This window comes from Neurospora hispaniola (genome assembly GCF_033458365.1).
Source record: "Neurospora hispaniola strain FGSC 10403 chromosome Unknown B0T23scaffold_5, whole genome shotgun sequence".
Taxonomy (NCBI): domain Eukaryota; kingdom Fungi; phylum Ascomycota; class Sordariomycetes; order Sordariales; family Sordariaceae; genus Neurospora; species Neurospora hispaniola.
The window spans coordinates 125,650-142,199 of NW_026944410.1; the positions used below are offsets into that span (position 1 = coordinate 125,650).

Consider the following 16,550-nt stretch of genomic DNA (forward strand, 5'->3'; position numbering starts at 1 on the left):
ACACACGGCCGTCGCTTTGTTGCCAGTCGTTTAGTAGTATAGAAGTTGGAGTTCATCGTCGTGTATGCCGTGAACCATTCGTTCGCCAAGATAGAAAAAGGGCGATATTTGGATGTGGGTATCAAGGCCCTTTTGTCGTCGAGTCGAAGCCCTGAGATCGTACGGCGACTCCGAACGTCAAGAGGCATGGTATTGCGAGAGGCCATCACACCACCCCTCCTCCACTCATCCTTCCGTCGTCAAATCGGTCGGACAAATTTAGGCGGAGACCTTGGTGGGCTTGGCGAGCTCACGGCCGCGCTTGATGCGCTCAAGGATGGCCTCACGGTCCTTGTCAAGCTTGAGCTTGGTGATGACGACGTTGGAGGGGTGGATGCCGACGGGGACGGAGGCACCGGTGGCCTTGTCGCGGGTGACGCGCTCGACGTGGATGACGTACTTGAGGCGGTAGACGGAAGTGACCTTGCCCTCCTTGTCCTTGTTGGAGCCGCGGACAATGGTGACCTCGTCGTCCTTGCGGATGGGGATGGAGCGGACCTTTAAGCTGTTAGATTCCCATTCTGTGCTTTTTGTTGGGGTGGAGATGTCCTACGTTGTACTTCTCACGGAGCTCCTTGGAAAGGGGAGCGCTCATGATGTTGCGACGAACGCTGGAGGGGGCGCTGAAGTGCGCCTTGCGGGCCTTGCGGCGGCTGGAGGAGACGGCTATTCCATTGTCAGTATTTCGGTATTCGTCATGTCGATGGCTGACGGTGACGGTGGTGGTACTCACAGTTGTTGACCTTGACCATTTTGACTGATTTGTGCCGACCGAGGAAGGATGCCGAATTCAGAATCTCCGCGTTCTCAGAGAAGAAAGAGCAAAAATTTGAAGGTCAAGTAGTTTGTGGGTGCAATTTGGCAAAACTGTGGGGTCCGCCAAAAAGCCCTGACCGCCTTCTGCATTCGGGCTGGTCTGTGCTCGGGGCTGGCAGAACGGAGGTTGCCGACAGTGACTTTCGGGCAGAGGTGTTCCTGGCCAGGGTTAGGGGTGGATGGTACTGGGACATGAGAGTGGCTCGACGACGAGATGAAGCAACACTCAACGATATTACCAAGATTGATTATAATAACAATTCTAACAGGTATGTAGCCAGAAAGGTATACAATATCTATGCACTCAATTATCACCGGTGAGATCAATAACCGATGCTTCGCTCAACCGCCATCTTCTGCTGCTGCCTTCCCTTGCAGTGTGATGTCGCATCTCTTTACTGGTGACCTCGTCTTCTGCTAAATCCTGGTCCTGGCCAGGAAACAAATGACTTCTCTTTGGAGTTGCTCTGGAGGAACCAACACTTGCTTCTCTAAGCGTTCTGTCAGTGCTGGTTGCCTGTGCACTGTGTCCAGCATCACCTTCCAGGGCGCTCCAGTTCCATTTGCTGCCCAAGAGATTGCTCCTAGTACTCTCTGCTCGCTGGAATGTTCTTGGAGATGGAACCGGTGATGATCTTAAAGCCGGCGAGGACCTTTTCTCTCTTGCTAGCTCCCTTCTTGCTGATGATGAGGGCGAAAGAGTGGCCGTCGCTCGTGGTCGTAACGGGGATGGCGACTTTTGACGAGTCAATGCTCCAATGGAGACAAACGAGTCATCGTCATCCGAGTCTTCTTCTTCGTGGAGGCTGTTGAGGTCGGCCTTGTGTCTCCGGAATAAGGGAGAGTGCGCCTGCGTTCGAGAGGAAGCAACAGGTGCCGAACTTGTCGGTCGGATATCCTTGAGCGAGGCCTGAACTGCTTTCTCGAGCTCGGCATCTTCGTCGGTCTCGTCCTGAAGTGCATAGTTGTTATGTTCCTTCCTCGGAAAAAGTGATGAAGACGAGGACGAGGTGCCTACATGTACCCGGTGTGGTGGTTTAGAATCAAAGGTCTTTAGCCTACTGCTCTTCAGTGATGCAAGCATTGTTTTTTCAAACTCCTCGTCATCATCCGATAGCGGGTCAAGCGTCTTACCCGTCGTGGAAGGCAAGACGGCGCTCTGTGTCCTGCCAAATAACCTGGACCCAGCTTGCTCCTTAGTAGTAGAAGGGTATCCAAAATCCAAGATTGACCTTTGCTTGGTGGGCGTCTTGTCTTTGCCAAACGCCGGTCCCTTCCTCGGTGAACTTGCTAATGCTGATGACTGAGATCGCCACCGTACTGGTTCTTCATCGCGCATAGATCTTTGAGAAGGGTGCCGTGTGGGATCTGACGTCGTTCTTGTTGCCGGTAGCCTTTCCTTCCAAGGAGCAATCCGCGGCGGACTACTGCCAAATGGATCTGGCGAAAACAGCCTGTTGTTCTCCAGTGGGGAATTTGGCAATCTCTTTCCGGGAACCGATGGACTGGACGAGATCAGAATAGGTTCGTGGTCGAAAAGGCTTGTTTTTGCTGCTGGTTGAGAAGATGCAATGTTCTTCGTGATCTTGGTGCTTGCTTGTGAACCGGCGAGTGACCAAGGGTTGCCGGATGGAGGTCGTGATGTTGCTGTTGTCTTTTTGCTAGTCCGGGCGGAAGATGCCTTTGTGGTACCTTTGCTTGTTGTGGTCTTAAGTGAGGTAGTTGTTGCTGTCTCGAAACGATCTGACGAAAGCGGAGGAAGTTGCTGACTGGAAAAAGGGACGTAAGACGACCTGGGCGGAGCAATATGTGATGACCTGGGAGGTGATGAATCCAATGATAAGTAATCGCTCGTTGACTTCGTGACAGTACCAGCAGTTGCCGATCCCTTTGTGACCTTGACGTACTTTTCCAACGCGCCAGCAGGCATTCCACCCGTTTGCTTCGTCGTTTGTGCTTTTCTTGTCCCCTTGTTCGCAGCCTTCAACTCCTTTGCCCGTTGCTTCTCTTCCCAGATTTCCACTGTCAGAGGAACGCCCAGTTTAGCAACCGTTTCCGGAATCCAAGCAAGGTCAGGCTTAAATGGATCGAACGGCTTCGCGCTGCTGCCGCCTTGAGTGCTACCTGGCGGTTCGTCTTCAGCATCGAACTCATCGTCGCTGTTGAGAGCCAGCCCAACCCGACCGAAACCCTCATTGTCCTCCTCTTCAGGCTCAGCGTCCAGATCCAACGTAACAACCTTAATCGGAACATAGGATATCCTCAGCTCGGGAGTCGCATCCGTACTAAAATGCGTTCTCCGGCTTTTGATCGCCTTGACGAGCGCTGCTTCCTCTTTCTCCTTACGACGCAGATCATCAGTGTCATCATCACCCTCGGACCTTTGCAACAGATACTGGACAAGCAAACTCGGTGCCAGCACACGACAAAACTTGACAGCTCCCGTCCGATACTCCCAATCAAACGTCTCCCTCACAAACACCCTCAACCCCTCCACATCCACGTCTTGCTTCCCCGGAAACTGCCTCTTCAGCCTTTGCACCGTCTCCGATTTCGACACCACCGGATGGGTGTAGTACCTCAACACCTCCAAGCTCGGAAACCCCTCCGGGATATCCAACGCCTTATGCCTCGTCCTGAAAAACCCACTCTCATTCGTCCTCAACTCTCTCGTCAACCGCTCCTTCCACCTCTCCAGCGCAGCCTCATCAGCCCTCCTAATGCCACAAAGCTCCTTGCCGAAGCCAGCCCTCGCCGCCTCACAAGCGACCTTCACACCACACCCGGGTACTCCCTCAGGCAAGTAATCGCCCCCGCTCATCAACGCCACCAACACCATCCCCTCCCGATCCAACCCATTGATGCCCCCCTTCCTCTCATCCACATCATACACACTCACATGGGTCGGCGTCTTGGATGATCTCGCCCCCTCAGCGCTCCAATTCCTCAGCGTCTTGCGACACCCAAACATGATGGTATCCACATCCTCACTCAACACTGCATCCACCACCCCTTCCCTCTGCAGGAGCGCACACTCGGCCTCGGCCTCACCGGGCGCATCATGGCACATGAACCCAAACAAGCAAATCATGCGCTTGGCCATGGCGTCCGCCACGCCGTGGCTGTTGCCATAGCTGTAGGAGCGCTTGTTGCGCTTGAAGGCGGGTTTGTTGGGCCCATCGAAGACGAAGAGCGGTTGGATTGCGTGCCCCAAGAGGCGCACGAGTCGGTAGAAGAGCGTGCGGACTGCTGGGTTGGAACCGCCCCGCGCAGCGAGGATTTGGAATTGCCAGATGGAAATGTCGATTGCGAGTCGCAGGGGGCGGCCGGTGGTTTCGAGGTGGGTGGTGGCGAGGGCGGTGAGGGAGATGCGTTGCCCGGGGCCGATTTCTTTGTAGATGCTACAGGAGGTAGTAAGGTTGGGTTGTTAGTGAGAGATCAATGCATTCACTGCAGTGGCATGGCCGGCCGGGTAAGTGCGTGTCGATTTGTTTATTTATTTTCTTTTTTTTTTTATGATGTTTGCTCACTCACCCTTTGATGCCCATTTTTTGGCTTGTTTTCTGCGAGTTTGTGATCACTTCAGGTCAAAAAAGTAATAGGCCAAAAGGTCAAGCCATGGTAGGAAAGCGATTGATGAGCTCGTTGTGCTTACTTGCTCTCACCAAGAAAGGTTGACGGAGGAAGATGCAAACAGAAGTGAATTGTTGTTGACGACATTTCCCTTTCTGGACAAAGGTGGGGCGCAGACGTTGGCTCGACTACCAGCGGCAGGACCCGCCTGGATGATGTGGTGTCAGATCCTTAACAGGTGGTCTATTCCTGGATGAGTAACCTCCCGCAAAAAGGGCGGTTCTTGTGTTAGCAGCCGAACAAGCGTCAGCGGACATCTCTTTCAGGCTTCAATTGCCCTTCAACTTCACTGAAAGCGTTTGAATGCACATCACGTCCACCGTCCATCACCCTTTTTCCTGGACCATGCAACTCGAGCTCCAAAACTCCAATTGATGCGAAAGCGACCATGATGATAAATTTGATTACACCAATTGATTAAATTTCTTTTTCTTTTCTTCAATCAACACCAAAATGTCAGCCTCTCTCCCCCACCGAAGCGTCGCCAACATCCGAGGGGCTGCTCCCACATCCTCCTCCCGCAGTGGCAGCAGTCACCGTGAGCGAGAGAGCTCCAGCCACCGAGACCGCGGAGACCGTGATCGTGAAAGAGGCGACCGTGACTACTCCGGCACATCAACGCCCGCGCGTCCAATTCCTACTTTCAACACGCCATCCAGCCTTCGAGCAGAGGAGGAGCTCATTGTTGTCGACTTTGGCACGCGGAAGATCCAGGTAGGCTTTGCCGGGGACTCGGCGCCTAGGGGCATCGTTTGGTTTGGTCCGGAACAGCAGCGGAGGATTGGTGATTTCAGGGACTGGCAGACGGATTATCACCAGGATTGGAGGTCCAAAGCTGCGGGAGGTAATTGGGGAAGGGATTATGAGCTTTGGAGGCCGGATGTGAGGGGCCTGGAGCTGGGGCAGGTTGGCGATAAGGTTGAGAAGGCCGTGAGGGAGGCTTACACGAAGTGGGTTTCGACAGGGTGAGGCATTCCATTTCCAACAAGGATATGCTAACATGGATACAGATACATGCTCATCGACTCTCGTCCACGAAGGATGGTATGTGTTGTACCGACAGGTCTTCCCATCCCTCTTCTATCAGCTGCTTTGGACAGCCTCTTTCACCGCTTCCAACCACCAACAGTCTCGCTGCTATCATCGCCAGTTGCTGTGGCCGTCGCTGCCGGTGTACGCTCCGCGCTTGTCGTCGATCTCGGCTGGAACGAGACGATAGTCACAAGCGTCTATGAGTACCGCGAAGTGGCAACTAAGAGAACAGTCAGAGGAGGAAGGAGGTTGACGGAGGAGACTCACCGTTTCCTTGCCAAAGAACTTGGTCATGTCCAACGAGACAACAGAGACGACAAGCAAGAATATGTTTTGTCCTTTGAAGAGTGTCACGACATTGCGAACCGGCTGGTCTGGTGCAAGCCCTTCAAGGCAGAGAAGACACCCAAATCCTTACCTCCACAACCGGCAACACCAGAAGGGGAAGGGCTGGCCACTGTTGAAGAAAGTGATGAGGACAAACCCACCATCACCATCACCACCACTACCACAACCACTGCCGGCGAGAAACCACTACCTCCGCCACCCAAAGTCACCACCATCCCGCTCCGCTCCGGCCGATCCCCAACTTCTGTCGAGGTAACCTTTGACCAACTCTCCGAACCCTGCGAAAACACCTTTTTCGACTCGCAATACTCTCTCTCCAGCTTCGACGACCACGAGATACCTGTGCACTTACTCGTCTACCGCGCCCTTCTCCAGCTTCCTCTCGACGTCCGAGCGCTCTGCATGTCCCGAATCATCTTTTCTGGCGGGGGCACCACGGTCTTGGGTCTACGCAAGCGTATTTTCGACGAAGTGTGCCACATTGTTCAGGAGAGGGGGTGGGACCCCGTCTACGGAAAAGCCAAGGAACAACTACGGACGAACCCGAAACTCAAGAAGAGGCACGGCAGGCACCAGACAACAAACAACAGCAACAGCAGCAGTAACAACAACAACAACAGCAACAACACTTTGACCACGCCCGGGGGTGTGTCCCCACCTACTGCTGCTAGTGGAGCCGCAGGAGAAGGAGGAACAGCAGCACCAGCAAGCGGACAAGAAGAAGACGGCATCTGGCATGACGCGGCCAACTCGGTCCCGGAATTCGATCCGATCGAGGCACAACTTGCTCGTACTAACCCCGCCTCGAACGGCCGCAAACCCCTCCAAGGCCAGCTTCGAGCGATCGAGTCCCTCGGTCCCTGGGCAGGCGGCAGTCTAACCACGCACCTGAAGGTTTCTACGGTGTCTACAATCGACAAAGACCAGTGGACCCAGCACGGCGTCACCGGGGCAACGGTTAGGCAAGCAGATGTGGAGGCCAAGACGCAGCAAAGACTAAGCTGGAACGCGATGAACAGAGGTGGGAGGGAAGGGAAGGAGCCGTGGACTTTGGGCGTCTGGGGGGCTGCTTGAGCTTGAGGTTCATTCACCGCCTGCCTTTCCTGGCTGGTGACGTCGACAAGGTACTTGGGTATCTATGAAGGAGGGAGGTACTCATTTACCTGGGCAGGTACGGAGAGGACGGACGAACTGCAAAAAGGAAGGCGGTGAGAGAGAGTGACCGAGCGTTTTCAACAGAAGGGAACCTTGACGGCCCTTAGTCTGAGCAGGTTTAGTTGTTTGCTTCCCCTGGGTGGAGAGGGAGGATGAGCTAGGGGATGAGATGGAAGAAAAGGAAATTATCACTCAGGGCAACAAGGCCACACAAGGAAAGAAAAGTTTTGTAAGCATCCACTTGCGGTTGGCCCTGGCAGTTCCAGTTACCCTGCTTCGTTTACTTTCACTTTTCTCTGCCTCGTCGGGTTCCGATTTCGGGTTGTCTTGTGCCGTGTGTGTGGCCGATGTCGCGTTGCTGGATCAGTAGCTTGGGGGATATGAGCCGGCTCCTTCTTGTTAGATCGTTTTGGCAGGATGAGATATCGTGTATCCGAGAGGTGGCAGTGGCCGAGTACCTTTGAGTTGCCATGACGATACCCGTTTGGGAACTCCCCCGTCAAATTTCGAGCACACAAGGCAGGTCCTTTTGGCAAGCAAGATGCTTATTTCCATTGATGTATCCTAAGTGGAAGGGGGCGCAGCTGTGCTGTTGCTTGCTCATATCAGATTCCATATTACGCAGTCAAGTCTCGGTTTCTCATATCACAGACACTTCAGTTGCGAGTGGTCAGAAGAATAAAGAAACCTTGACTGAACAAATGACCGCCCAATACTCTTGCACTCATCACCACGTCTTGGTCACACCTCGGAAGAAGAGCTTCACAGCATGCATTTACTCATTTTCCGGGCTACTGATGTTTAGGATTCCACACTCCATGTGCTCGTCTCAACATCACTCGAGCCGTTTTGCACGTGGTGGGTATGGACGGAGGTTCACCCGCAACCGCAATACGCATGGCTTCTCCAGGTTCTTGTCAGCGGGATGAAGTATCATCTCAACCACCAGGATACTGTGATCGTGGTCGTGGTCGTGGTTCTCCGGGACCGAACAGAGGAAAGCTGACCGAGTTCCTGGAGCGACCGACTTCGGCTTGCTACACAAAACAAATGACGTCGTTACCCTCTTTTGCTCCTGCCTCTTTTCCTCTGCTTTATCACCTTCTGCACCTTCCAGAACGCGGTTCTTAGGTCTTGTCTGTTCCCTTGTTACTCCACTGGTACCATTGTAGTGTCCTTCGTCCCATGTGGCAGCCACGAAAATCAGCTCAGAAAGACGGCAGGTGCTCCACTTCAACGGGTGGTTGAAACCCGGGCTGCATAGGCATTCCTGAATAAGTCCCCAAGATGTGAACCTTCATTTCCCGAAGGGGTGGCAGCATGGGAAGTTACGATTCTGCCGGGCAGAAACTGAGCTCCGAGTTCGGGTCCTGCCCATACGTATCAGAAAATCTCCCTTGCTCCTTCCTTCGTTTTCTTTTTTCTCCTCCTTCCACAAATTTTTACCAAGCGTAGCGTTCTGAGTTGAGGGATTCTTTTCCATCTCACTTCAGGAAGCCACGTCGTTTTGACCATCGCGTCCATCACACTTTCCACCACACGAACAACAACAATAACAACACCAACACCCGACAGCTCTACAAGGCAGAATTATCCGACACTCTTACCACAGCATTCATTATTCCTTCCATCCTTGGACTGAATATTGATAGCGCGAGAAGCCTTACTGAGCAGCGTTACTCGTCACGGGCGACAACCATCCCTCACGACTCGCGACAGCCTACCACTCACACTTTCTGCCTTCCACAAGCTCGTCCATCGAGTTTGAGGTACTTCTTCTACCTTCCTCTCTTCTTTGGAGACAGACCCCTCCTTCTTCTTCTTCTCTCTCTTTTTGATCTGTAGACGTTCTCCATCGTCGTTCTCCATCTCTCATCACTCCGACATACACACCAACACTACCGGTCGCCTCCAAACCACCGAGGCTTCAGCAAGATCACCACATCTCTGCTGGAAACAACAAACTTCCAACCCCGCACTACCTTGGTCTCCTAACCAACTTTTGTTGACCGGAAAATTTTGCTTTTTGGTCTCTATCCAAAGCTATCTTCTTCCTCTCGTCATTCCATTCTGCCATCGGTCGACTTCATCCTCTTCGGCATTTCCATCGTTGAGCTTGACTCGCTCCGCCTTGTGATCACTCAAACCAACACTAAAGTTTGGTTGTGAGGTAAGTCTTTTTTTCAGGTTCAGTCACTGTCACCCACTCGTGCTTCACTTGCTTTCACACGTGAAGTTCTCGAAACACCAACGACGACGACAACAACAACAACAACAACAACATCAGGTGCAAGTGCGCAGCTGGTACCCCTAAATACTGCTTTCGTCTTCTTGGCTTGTCATCAGGCAACAAACGCACAGACACAAAAGGACATCACTGCACTTACATAAAAAGGGGGAGTGGGTATTGGCAACACTTCACTCCCGGCATCTTAGGCACCAGACACCACAGACACAGAGGGCATAGAAGAGACACAGGGGGAGCCAGGTTTTGGCAAGACCGGGAAGGTTGTACTCCAGGGACGGATCTTGGAAGTGTGTGGCAGCACTTCATAACATATCTAGGCACATACACAAACGTCGGTGGTATCAAAAGAACTTGATGATTTGGGTTGGCATCCAAGATGAACATCATCAACAAGAGACCTGTCCATCATCCTCGTCACGTCCGCAAGTTCCTCCATGTGCTTTGGGAGCTTCAGGTGAACAACCGACCTCTCCCAGCGTACATGGTCCTCGCAGCAAAGCACCTCCTCCGCACCACCAGGCTTTGCAACCATGTCACCATTGTGATCGAGTCAAGCGACTACTTCAGACCGCTCGACACATATCTCGACTCCTGCCCCATCTTCCTCTTCTCACAGTTGGAGGCCCAACATCTAACACGAGGTCCTAGCGTTCGGATACCCACCCTACCAGTTCCGGCTCTTATCCTGCCGTATCTGCCAACTGGCGACGACGACGAGGTCGTTCTCTATCCGACACTGTTCAGCTGGCATTGTGCCGTAAGACACCGCACGTACCACGTGTTTTCTTTCATCCAAGTCAACATGTCTGCTCGGCGCTATACCATTGACGAGCTGAAGGAGCTCCACCAGCCTTCCATCGGCAGTGCTGCGCTCAAGTTTTCCGGTAATCCTGAGATTGGTAAGTACAGTCTTCATTCCCATGGCCCCGCAATCTCTGAACTAACGAGGGGACCTCCAGGAGACATAATCCGAGGCTCAGGAAGCGAATCGTCCGATAACAAAGCGCATCTAGCCCACAAACCGAGACACTGGGACGACTCGTCGGTGGCTTCTGAGGAAGTCTTGTTCAAGGGCAACGCCAGCCGTCGCGCTCACCGCGAGGCAACTCGTGATCCTCACCTCGACAAAGCCCATCACACAGTCCGCGAGCCAAAGCGTGAAGCTACTGCTCACCGTCACATTGCCACTCAAATTGTCGAAGACCCTAACGCTTCAAACGAGGGCGACTGGGTGTACCGCGGCCGCAGCGATTCAGACGTCGCTTCAACTGAACCCATTTCAGCCCCCGGAGGGAAGGTGACCCAGGCTAACGAAGGTTTCAAGCGGTTCTACAAGGCCGTTGTGTCACCTACTCACGTCCGGGTTACTGCCGGAGGACGTATTGTTCCCAACACTCGCGGTCCGCCCTCGCCGACTGCCAAGCGTTCAAAGGAGAGCGGCCTCAATGAGAACCAGGGCCTCTCTGACAAGACAGTGCAGTCCAGTCCGTCGCTGGGACAGATGCCCTTTGCTCAGCCTTTTCCCGTCATTGCACCATACTTCCCCGGCTGCCCTCCTGGCTTCCAAGCTATCCCCGCTGGCATTCCGTTCATGTCCATGCCCTACGGTGCACAACTCCCCCCTGGATTCCAGTTCGTGCCTCAGGCTTTCAACTCTGCCGGTATGGCCCAGATGCCCCAGAACAACATGGCACACAACAAAGACGTCAATGGTGCACATTCTGCAGGTTCGCAGGCTCAGACTCCTTCCTTGGGTGACAAGAACGACAAGGTTAAGATCACTCCTCCCGAGTTCTTCGACCAGAGCAAGCCTTTCATGTTCAACGGCCAGTATTTCATGCCCACCCCATCTGGTGCAACGACCAACCAGACGGCTGTGCCTTCCATGGTTGGCGTCCCTTCTGGCGTGACGGGTATGACTGGACATTTGATGCAGCAGTTTCCCGGCAGACCTGGTGGCGTCATGGGCGCCTTCTCCATGCCCAACCAGGCAGTTCAAGGCTCAACCGGTGCTTCTGGCATCAACTACCAAGGCTACTCGGTTGCCAACTACAAGCCACCTCCCATTCCCCCGGTCATTTCTTCCATCAAACCAAGTGACATCACCAAGAAGCAGATTGCCGGCTTTAAGCAGTCTCTCAAGTACCATGAGGATCAGCTTCAGTACAACCGTCACCAGATTGACGAGAAGGAGATGGAGGCAGCCATCCACAACTATCGTGATCTCATTCAACGTTTTGAGGTCAAGCTCAAGACCGAGCTCGAGTATGAGCAGTCGGTTCTTGGCCAATCCGAGCCCAAGGATAATGCCACTACTGGATCTCAAACTCCCAAGGCTTCCAAGATTGCAAGCAAGCCTGCTGTTGCTGCCGACAGAAATCTCTCTCAGCCCATGTCATCTCTGACCGAAAGCCAGTTGAACTCCAAGTTCAACAACAAGGCTGCCAGTGAATACACTGAGGATGAGGACTCTCAGCCGGATTTGATCCAGCGCAACGACTATGGTGAGATCAGGATGAAGTTCGACCCCGAGGACTCCATGACTTTTGAGGAGTTCCAAAAGATGACTGCGAATCTGCCCCCCGCGGCTGCCGCGGCTCCTGCCTTTTACCCTGGCCGCTTTCGTTCGCTCTCCGAGCTAGAGAGGGCTAGGATGGAATCTGACAGACGCCTGTCTGGCATTCCGGTTGAGGACCCAATTCCGCCCCCTCCCATCGACTATGTGGAAGGTTCTGAGTCCCATTTCCTCGGCGTTCCCAGTCGAGAGAATCTGAGCTACTTTGGCAGCAAGTCAAGCACAACTGCCTCGAACTACGGCGTTCCCTACCTCCTCGGAGCCCTTCCCAAGAACGTTGATCCTCGCAGTGCCACGTCCGAGGATTATGTGTACAGCCGACCCTTGACCAATGATGAGATTCGTGCTCGCTGGCTTTTCCAAAACAACGCTCCCAAGGATGTCAGCAAGGGCCTCCCCAGATACGATGGCAAGCATTTCTACCCTGCTGCCTCCTCATCGGTTGCCGAGTCTACTGTCCCCGACAGCCCTCAGATGCGCTCACCTCGTTCTGGCGGTACTGTTAGGCCTGATGAGTACCGTCTCACTCGCTCGGATCCCTTCAATCCCAGCAACCCATTTCACAGGGGCGAGCCTGCTTCGACCTTGGGTGACGAGGACGACTATGGTACCAAGGGCTATGATTCCAGGCTCTACAGTCAGTCCGACAACATTCAGCCTCACATTGAGGGATTCCACTCCCGTGAGCCGACTGCTACCTACGGGTCTCGCGAGAGCAGCCTTGATGCTCATTCCATGGCTCTTCAGGACCGCCAGGCAGATAATGTGTCTGGTGGGGCCAAACTCTGGCCGGATATGTTGAAGAAGAGCGGTACCAGCAGTGTCTTATCCTCGGCCACTGCTACCGGTTGGTTGCCTCAGTACCAGACTTCCACGATGATGTCTTTTCCTCCCAGCAACGATCGTCCGCACAGAGCTGCCCCTTCCCCGGATAATGATTGCAGTGATGGAGGCGCGCTACTCACTCCTATTCCTGAGAAGCGTGGGGAGAACCGCCCCCTGCAGCATGTCAGCTCATTGGGCGATCAGTTCAAGAACGTCACCATCGAGGCTTCTGATCGCCGTAACATGAACAAGATTCCTGCTCCCTTCAACCTCTAAGGAGGCGCGGAGGAACCCAGAAATGCTAGCCAAATGGACAGTCATGGTTATGTAGTATGCCATGGGTCAGGGATCACTAATCTCAGTCTGCAAAAGCGGAAAACACAGATCAAGACCTTTCTTCACTGCGCCTGGCCGGAGAGTATGGACCATCTACACAAGAAATGGAAGCATCGACATATGGTTGGAAGCCTGATTCGAACACAAGAACATGGCAAAAAGCCTTCTGCGAACACACAACTTCATTATTTCTTGTTTCATTATTGCACTACCCACATCAGTTTTATGGCTTTTATGATACGCGGCATAGGCTCTACAGATGAGCATAAGTTCCGCGCAGATCCACATTCATAGATGCGTTGTATCAGCATCTTAGTTGAGGGGAACATAAAAGAGAGATAGAGTATCGGGATATGACCGACAGATTACGAATTACCAAATCATGTAAAGTAGGGTTAGCATAGCACCGAACAATATTGTAGAACAGAAACGTGGCCAATGCAGTGATTGTGTGATTGATTGTGATGGTGACTGTTATTGTATACGTGGTAGATAAGGTACACAATGATGCAAGTCATGAATCGCGATCAGGCTCAGTTACGTCCCACAGAAAGATGCTGAATACTACAAGACGGAGGATGGGTCTATGGCCAATTCATGAGAATGCAGATTAGTCACTGATTGAGACTTAATAACAGGGTACAGATGCTATTGCGAATGTTTTCGCATCTGGTATCTGAGCATGAATCCCAGAGTGTCCTCATAGCGTTTATGAATAGTTGCAATATGTTGCTTTTGTGATATCAATATCAAGCTAGTCTAAACCAGGAAAATGAAACTTTTCCAGGCGCCATGCTCACTCCCGTTTCCCGAGAATTGGGGAGAGAGAACCGCCTCAATCAGTGAGACTAATTCAGAGTGTTCTACCAATTTGTAGTGAAGAAAGCTCATCCTGGGCTTGGTTGGAGGTAGATTTGGTGATAAGCACCAGGATGAACGATTACCTGTAGAAAAGCGAGAAGAACTCGGTGTCAGCAATCATTTCGAGGATGCCAAGTTAGTTCTAGAGGGCGTGAACAAGGTGGCCGTTTTCTGGAAGTCATTATTGTCAATTTCCACGATTCTCAGATAGAGAGAGAGAGAAAGATCTGGGTGCCCATTACATGTAACGTAAAGTCACAGTACCGTCAAGCCTATATACGAGCAGAAGATCTCCTTTACGAACACGAGGAGGGAGGGAGGGAGGGAGGGAGGGATAACATGGGATCGAGGAGAGGAGAGGATGGGAAGTAATAAGTAGAGATACCTACCTATTATGTTCTGAAGTAGGTAGGTAGGAAGGAAAACACGGATTCAGATTCTCGGAACGTGCGTGGTAACAGGGTGGGGAGATGATCATAAGGTAAATAAAAAAAATAAAAACCTTTTACGTACGGTTTTTTTTTTCGCGAGCCAGTGAGCGAGGGAGGACTTTATATCAGATTCCAAACATTGGAGGGGGGGGGGAAGTTTCCTTCACTGCAGTGCTGGGAGCTGTTGGAGAACGAGGTAAATAAGAAGAAGAAGGAGAATAAAAAATAAGGAGGGGAAGTGGAAAGTGAGAGAAATCAATGTGCTGCTGCACACAGAGCGGCGGAGTGTGTGTGAGTGAGTGACTCCAGCCCCAAGCACAGGTCCATTTATGTATGGCTCTGGCAGCATGAATGATGAATAATTCTCTACAAAAGACCAAAAAAAAGAAAAAAAAAAAAAAACAAAGAGGGGAAAGCAAAAAGGAGACAAAGAGAAGAAGGAAACAAGTTCCGGATGAGTCATGAAGAAGATCAAGAGCACCACCAGAAGACCCCGAACCATACATAGGCCCATGGAACTTGCCCGGATGGACGGTATTGTCGCTAGAAAAGGGAAATAACACCGAATGAAATGCTGACTCTGGAATCTGGACCTGGTGAGGGAAGTAAGGGCGATTCGAGCCGATGTTATGCCGGGTTCTGAATTTCCTCCGAGAATCCAACATTCACAACGAAAAATCAAAAAGCCAGGAAGAAGGTTGTGAAGACATCAACAAGGAAAAATTTTATTTTTGCCCACCCACACAGACACACACAACGCCGGGGAATATTTCTATCATGAACCCTTTAGATAACCCTCCCAACCACTCCAGCTCACACACACGCACAATGATATTGTTACAAACAGATGGCAAAACAAAACATGATGACAGATCATGTTCTCTATCCATCAAAAAGGCTTCCTTTCCGATCCAAAAACAAACGCCGATTTTTGTTGTTCTTTCTTTTTTGCTCATTCCTCATCGACACTCAACTCCCCGCTTTACTTGCGGAAAGCAATGTCAAAGGCAGGAATCAAAGTCTGAGCCAGCCAGAAAGAGAAAACAAGCTTGGGGCCCGTCATCAAGAGCTTGGGCACCAGACCCTTGAAGAAAGCACCGGCGCCCTCGTTCTTGGCCATGTTGGTCAAGATGCGGAAGCCCGACTCGGGGTTATCGAAGTTGCGGTTCTGGATACGGGTCTTGATGACGTCGAGGGGAGCCGAGACGACGAGCGAGGCAGAGGCACCAGCAATGGAAGCGACAAAGTTCTGGAACCACGTCGCCTTGTTGTAGTCGTTCAGACCAAAGAGGAACTCCTTGGCGAAGGCGGAACCGCCAAACAGCGCAAACGAGCCGGGCGCGTTGCGGGCGGCCGTCCAGCCCCAGCCGCGGTACAAGTTGCCGAAGCCTTCGTCCTTGATGATCTTGAAGACGCCACGGCCCTTGAAGGCCTCGGGGTTGGTCTGGCGCTTGATCTTGAGGACGTCGAGGGGAAGCAAAACGATCTCGCCAATGCCAATGAGCGAGCCGGCCGTCGAGTGCATGATGGCCTTGCCCGTCTTCTTGCCAAAGGCGTTCTCAAAGTCCTTGCCGTAGTGGGTGCCGAGGAAGTCGCGGGCAACTGGCTGGCCGCCGTACTTGTAGATGCGCTGGAGAACCTTGTAGCCGGCGGCGTAGCCGAGACCGGGGAAGAGGGAGACGAATTTGCGACCGAAGGGGGCCTCGGCCTTGTTCTTGAAGATGACCTTGTTAAGCTCGGCGGTGTTGGAGATCTGGGCAGATGTAAGTCAGTACGAGGGTTTTGGAAGTAGCCATCAAGGTGCTGCTTTAAGCAATTGATTGGAAGTGGCAGGCTTTCAATTTACGAACCTTGGTCTCGTTGGACATCAGACGCTTAGCGATGGTATCGACCTATTGTAACCAGCAAGGTCAGTAGGGTGCTCATGATATTCGCACTTTCTTGTCCGTGTGTTGTCCCTCTCTTTGCTTTTCGTCCTGTTCATCCTGTAGAGGAGGACAGCTCCAGCCAGCTACCAATCCAGATCACCAATGCGGCAAACCAAAGCTGCTAGGTCAGCCATTGGCCTGTCTCGGTAGCATGGCATGGAGCTTCGAGAGCTTCGAGAGCTTCCTTCCTTCTCGCCCGGACTTTTCTGGACAAGAGACTTCGAGAGGGACCGGTGATAACTAAAGTGACCAGTGTTATAGTGGTACCCGTGAAAACATACAGGATGGAAGATGGCCAACTCGGCGATACCAGCAGAGCCTAC

The 16,550-nt window shown here is 52.4% G+C and overlaps 5 protein-coding genes across 5 annotated transcripts; 2 read left to right on the forward strand and 3 right to left on the reverse strand.

Annotated features, from left to right (window-relative positions):
- Positions 1–258: 258 nt before the first annotated feature.
- Positions 259–791, reverse strand: B0T23DRAFT_429308 (translation protein SH3-like domain-containing protein; the record flags this gene model as incomplete). Its single annotated transcript, XM_062840186.1, has 3 exons — positions 259–537; positions 593–705; positions 773–791. 3 exons carry the CDS (start codon positions 789–791, stop codon positions 259–261), a joined length of 411 nt encoding a protein of 136 aa, XP_062691362.1.
- Positions 792–1,081: 290 nt separating this feature from the next.
- B0T23DRAFT_420727 (uncharacterized protein) lies at positions 1,082–4,542 on the reverse strand. Its single transcript, XM_062839739.1, has 2 exons — positions 4,390–4,542; positions 1,082–4,256 (listed from the first exon to the last, which is right to left on the reverse strand). Exons 1-2 carry the CDS (start codon positions 4,401–4,403, stop codon positions 1,160–1,162), a joined length of 3,111 nt encoding a protein of 1,036 aa, XP_062691363.1. The 5' UTR covers positions 4,404–4,542; the 3' UTR covers positions 1,082–1,159.
- Positions 4,543–4,808: 266 nt separating this feature from the next.
- Positions 4,809–7,218, forward strand: B0T23DRAFT_156460 (uncharacterized protein). Its single transcript, XM_062832635.1, has 2 exons — positions 4,809–5,438; positions 5,499–7,218. The coding sequence occupies exons 1-2, from the start codon at positions 4,942–4,944 to the stop codon at positions 6,940–6,942; spliced, it is 1,941 nt and encodes a 646-aa protein (XP_062691364.1). The 5' UTR covers positions 4,809–4,941; the 3' UTR covers positions 6,943–7,218.
- Positions 7,219–9,271: 2,053 nt separating this feature from the next.
- Positions 9,272–13,418, forward strand: B0T23DRAFT_339260 (uncharacterized protein). Its single transcript, XM_062835856.1, has 2 exons — positions 9,272–10,170; positions 10,231–13,418. Exons 1-2 carry the CDS (start codon positions 9,648–9,650, stop codon positions 12,945–12,947), a joined length of 3,240 nt encoding a protein of 1,079 aa, XP_062691365.1. The 5' UTR covers positions 9,272–9,647; the 3' UTR covers positions 12,948–13,418.
- Positions 13,419–15,055: 1,637 nt separating this feature from the next.
- On the reverse strand, positions 15,056–16,502 carry B0T23DRAFT_156495 (mitochondrial carrier domain-containing protein). The gene is made up of 2 exons (XM_062832636.1): positions 16,150–16,502; positions 15,056–16,052 (listed from the first exon to the last, which is right to left on the reverse strand). The coding sequence occupies exons 1-2, from the start codon at positions 16,165–16,167 to the stop codon at positions 15,282–15,284; spliced, it is 789 nt and encodes a 262-aa protein (XP_062691366.1). The 5' UTR covers positions 16,168–16,502; the 3' UTR covers positions 15,056–15,281.
- Between the last annotated feature and the right edge of the window lie 48 nt (positions 16,503–16,550).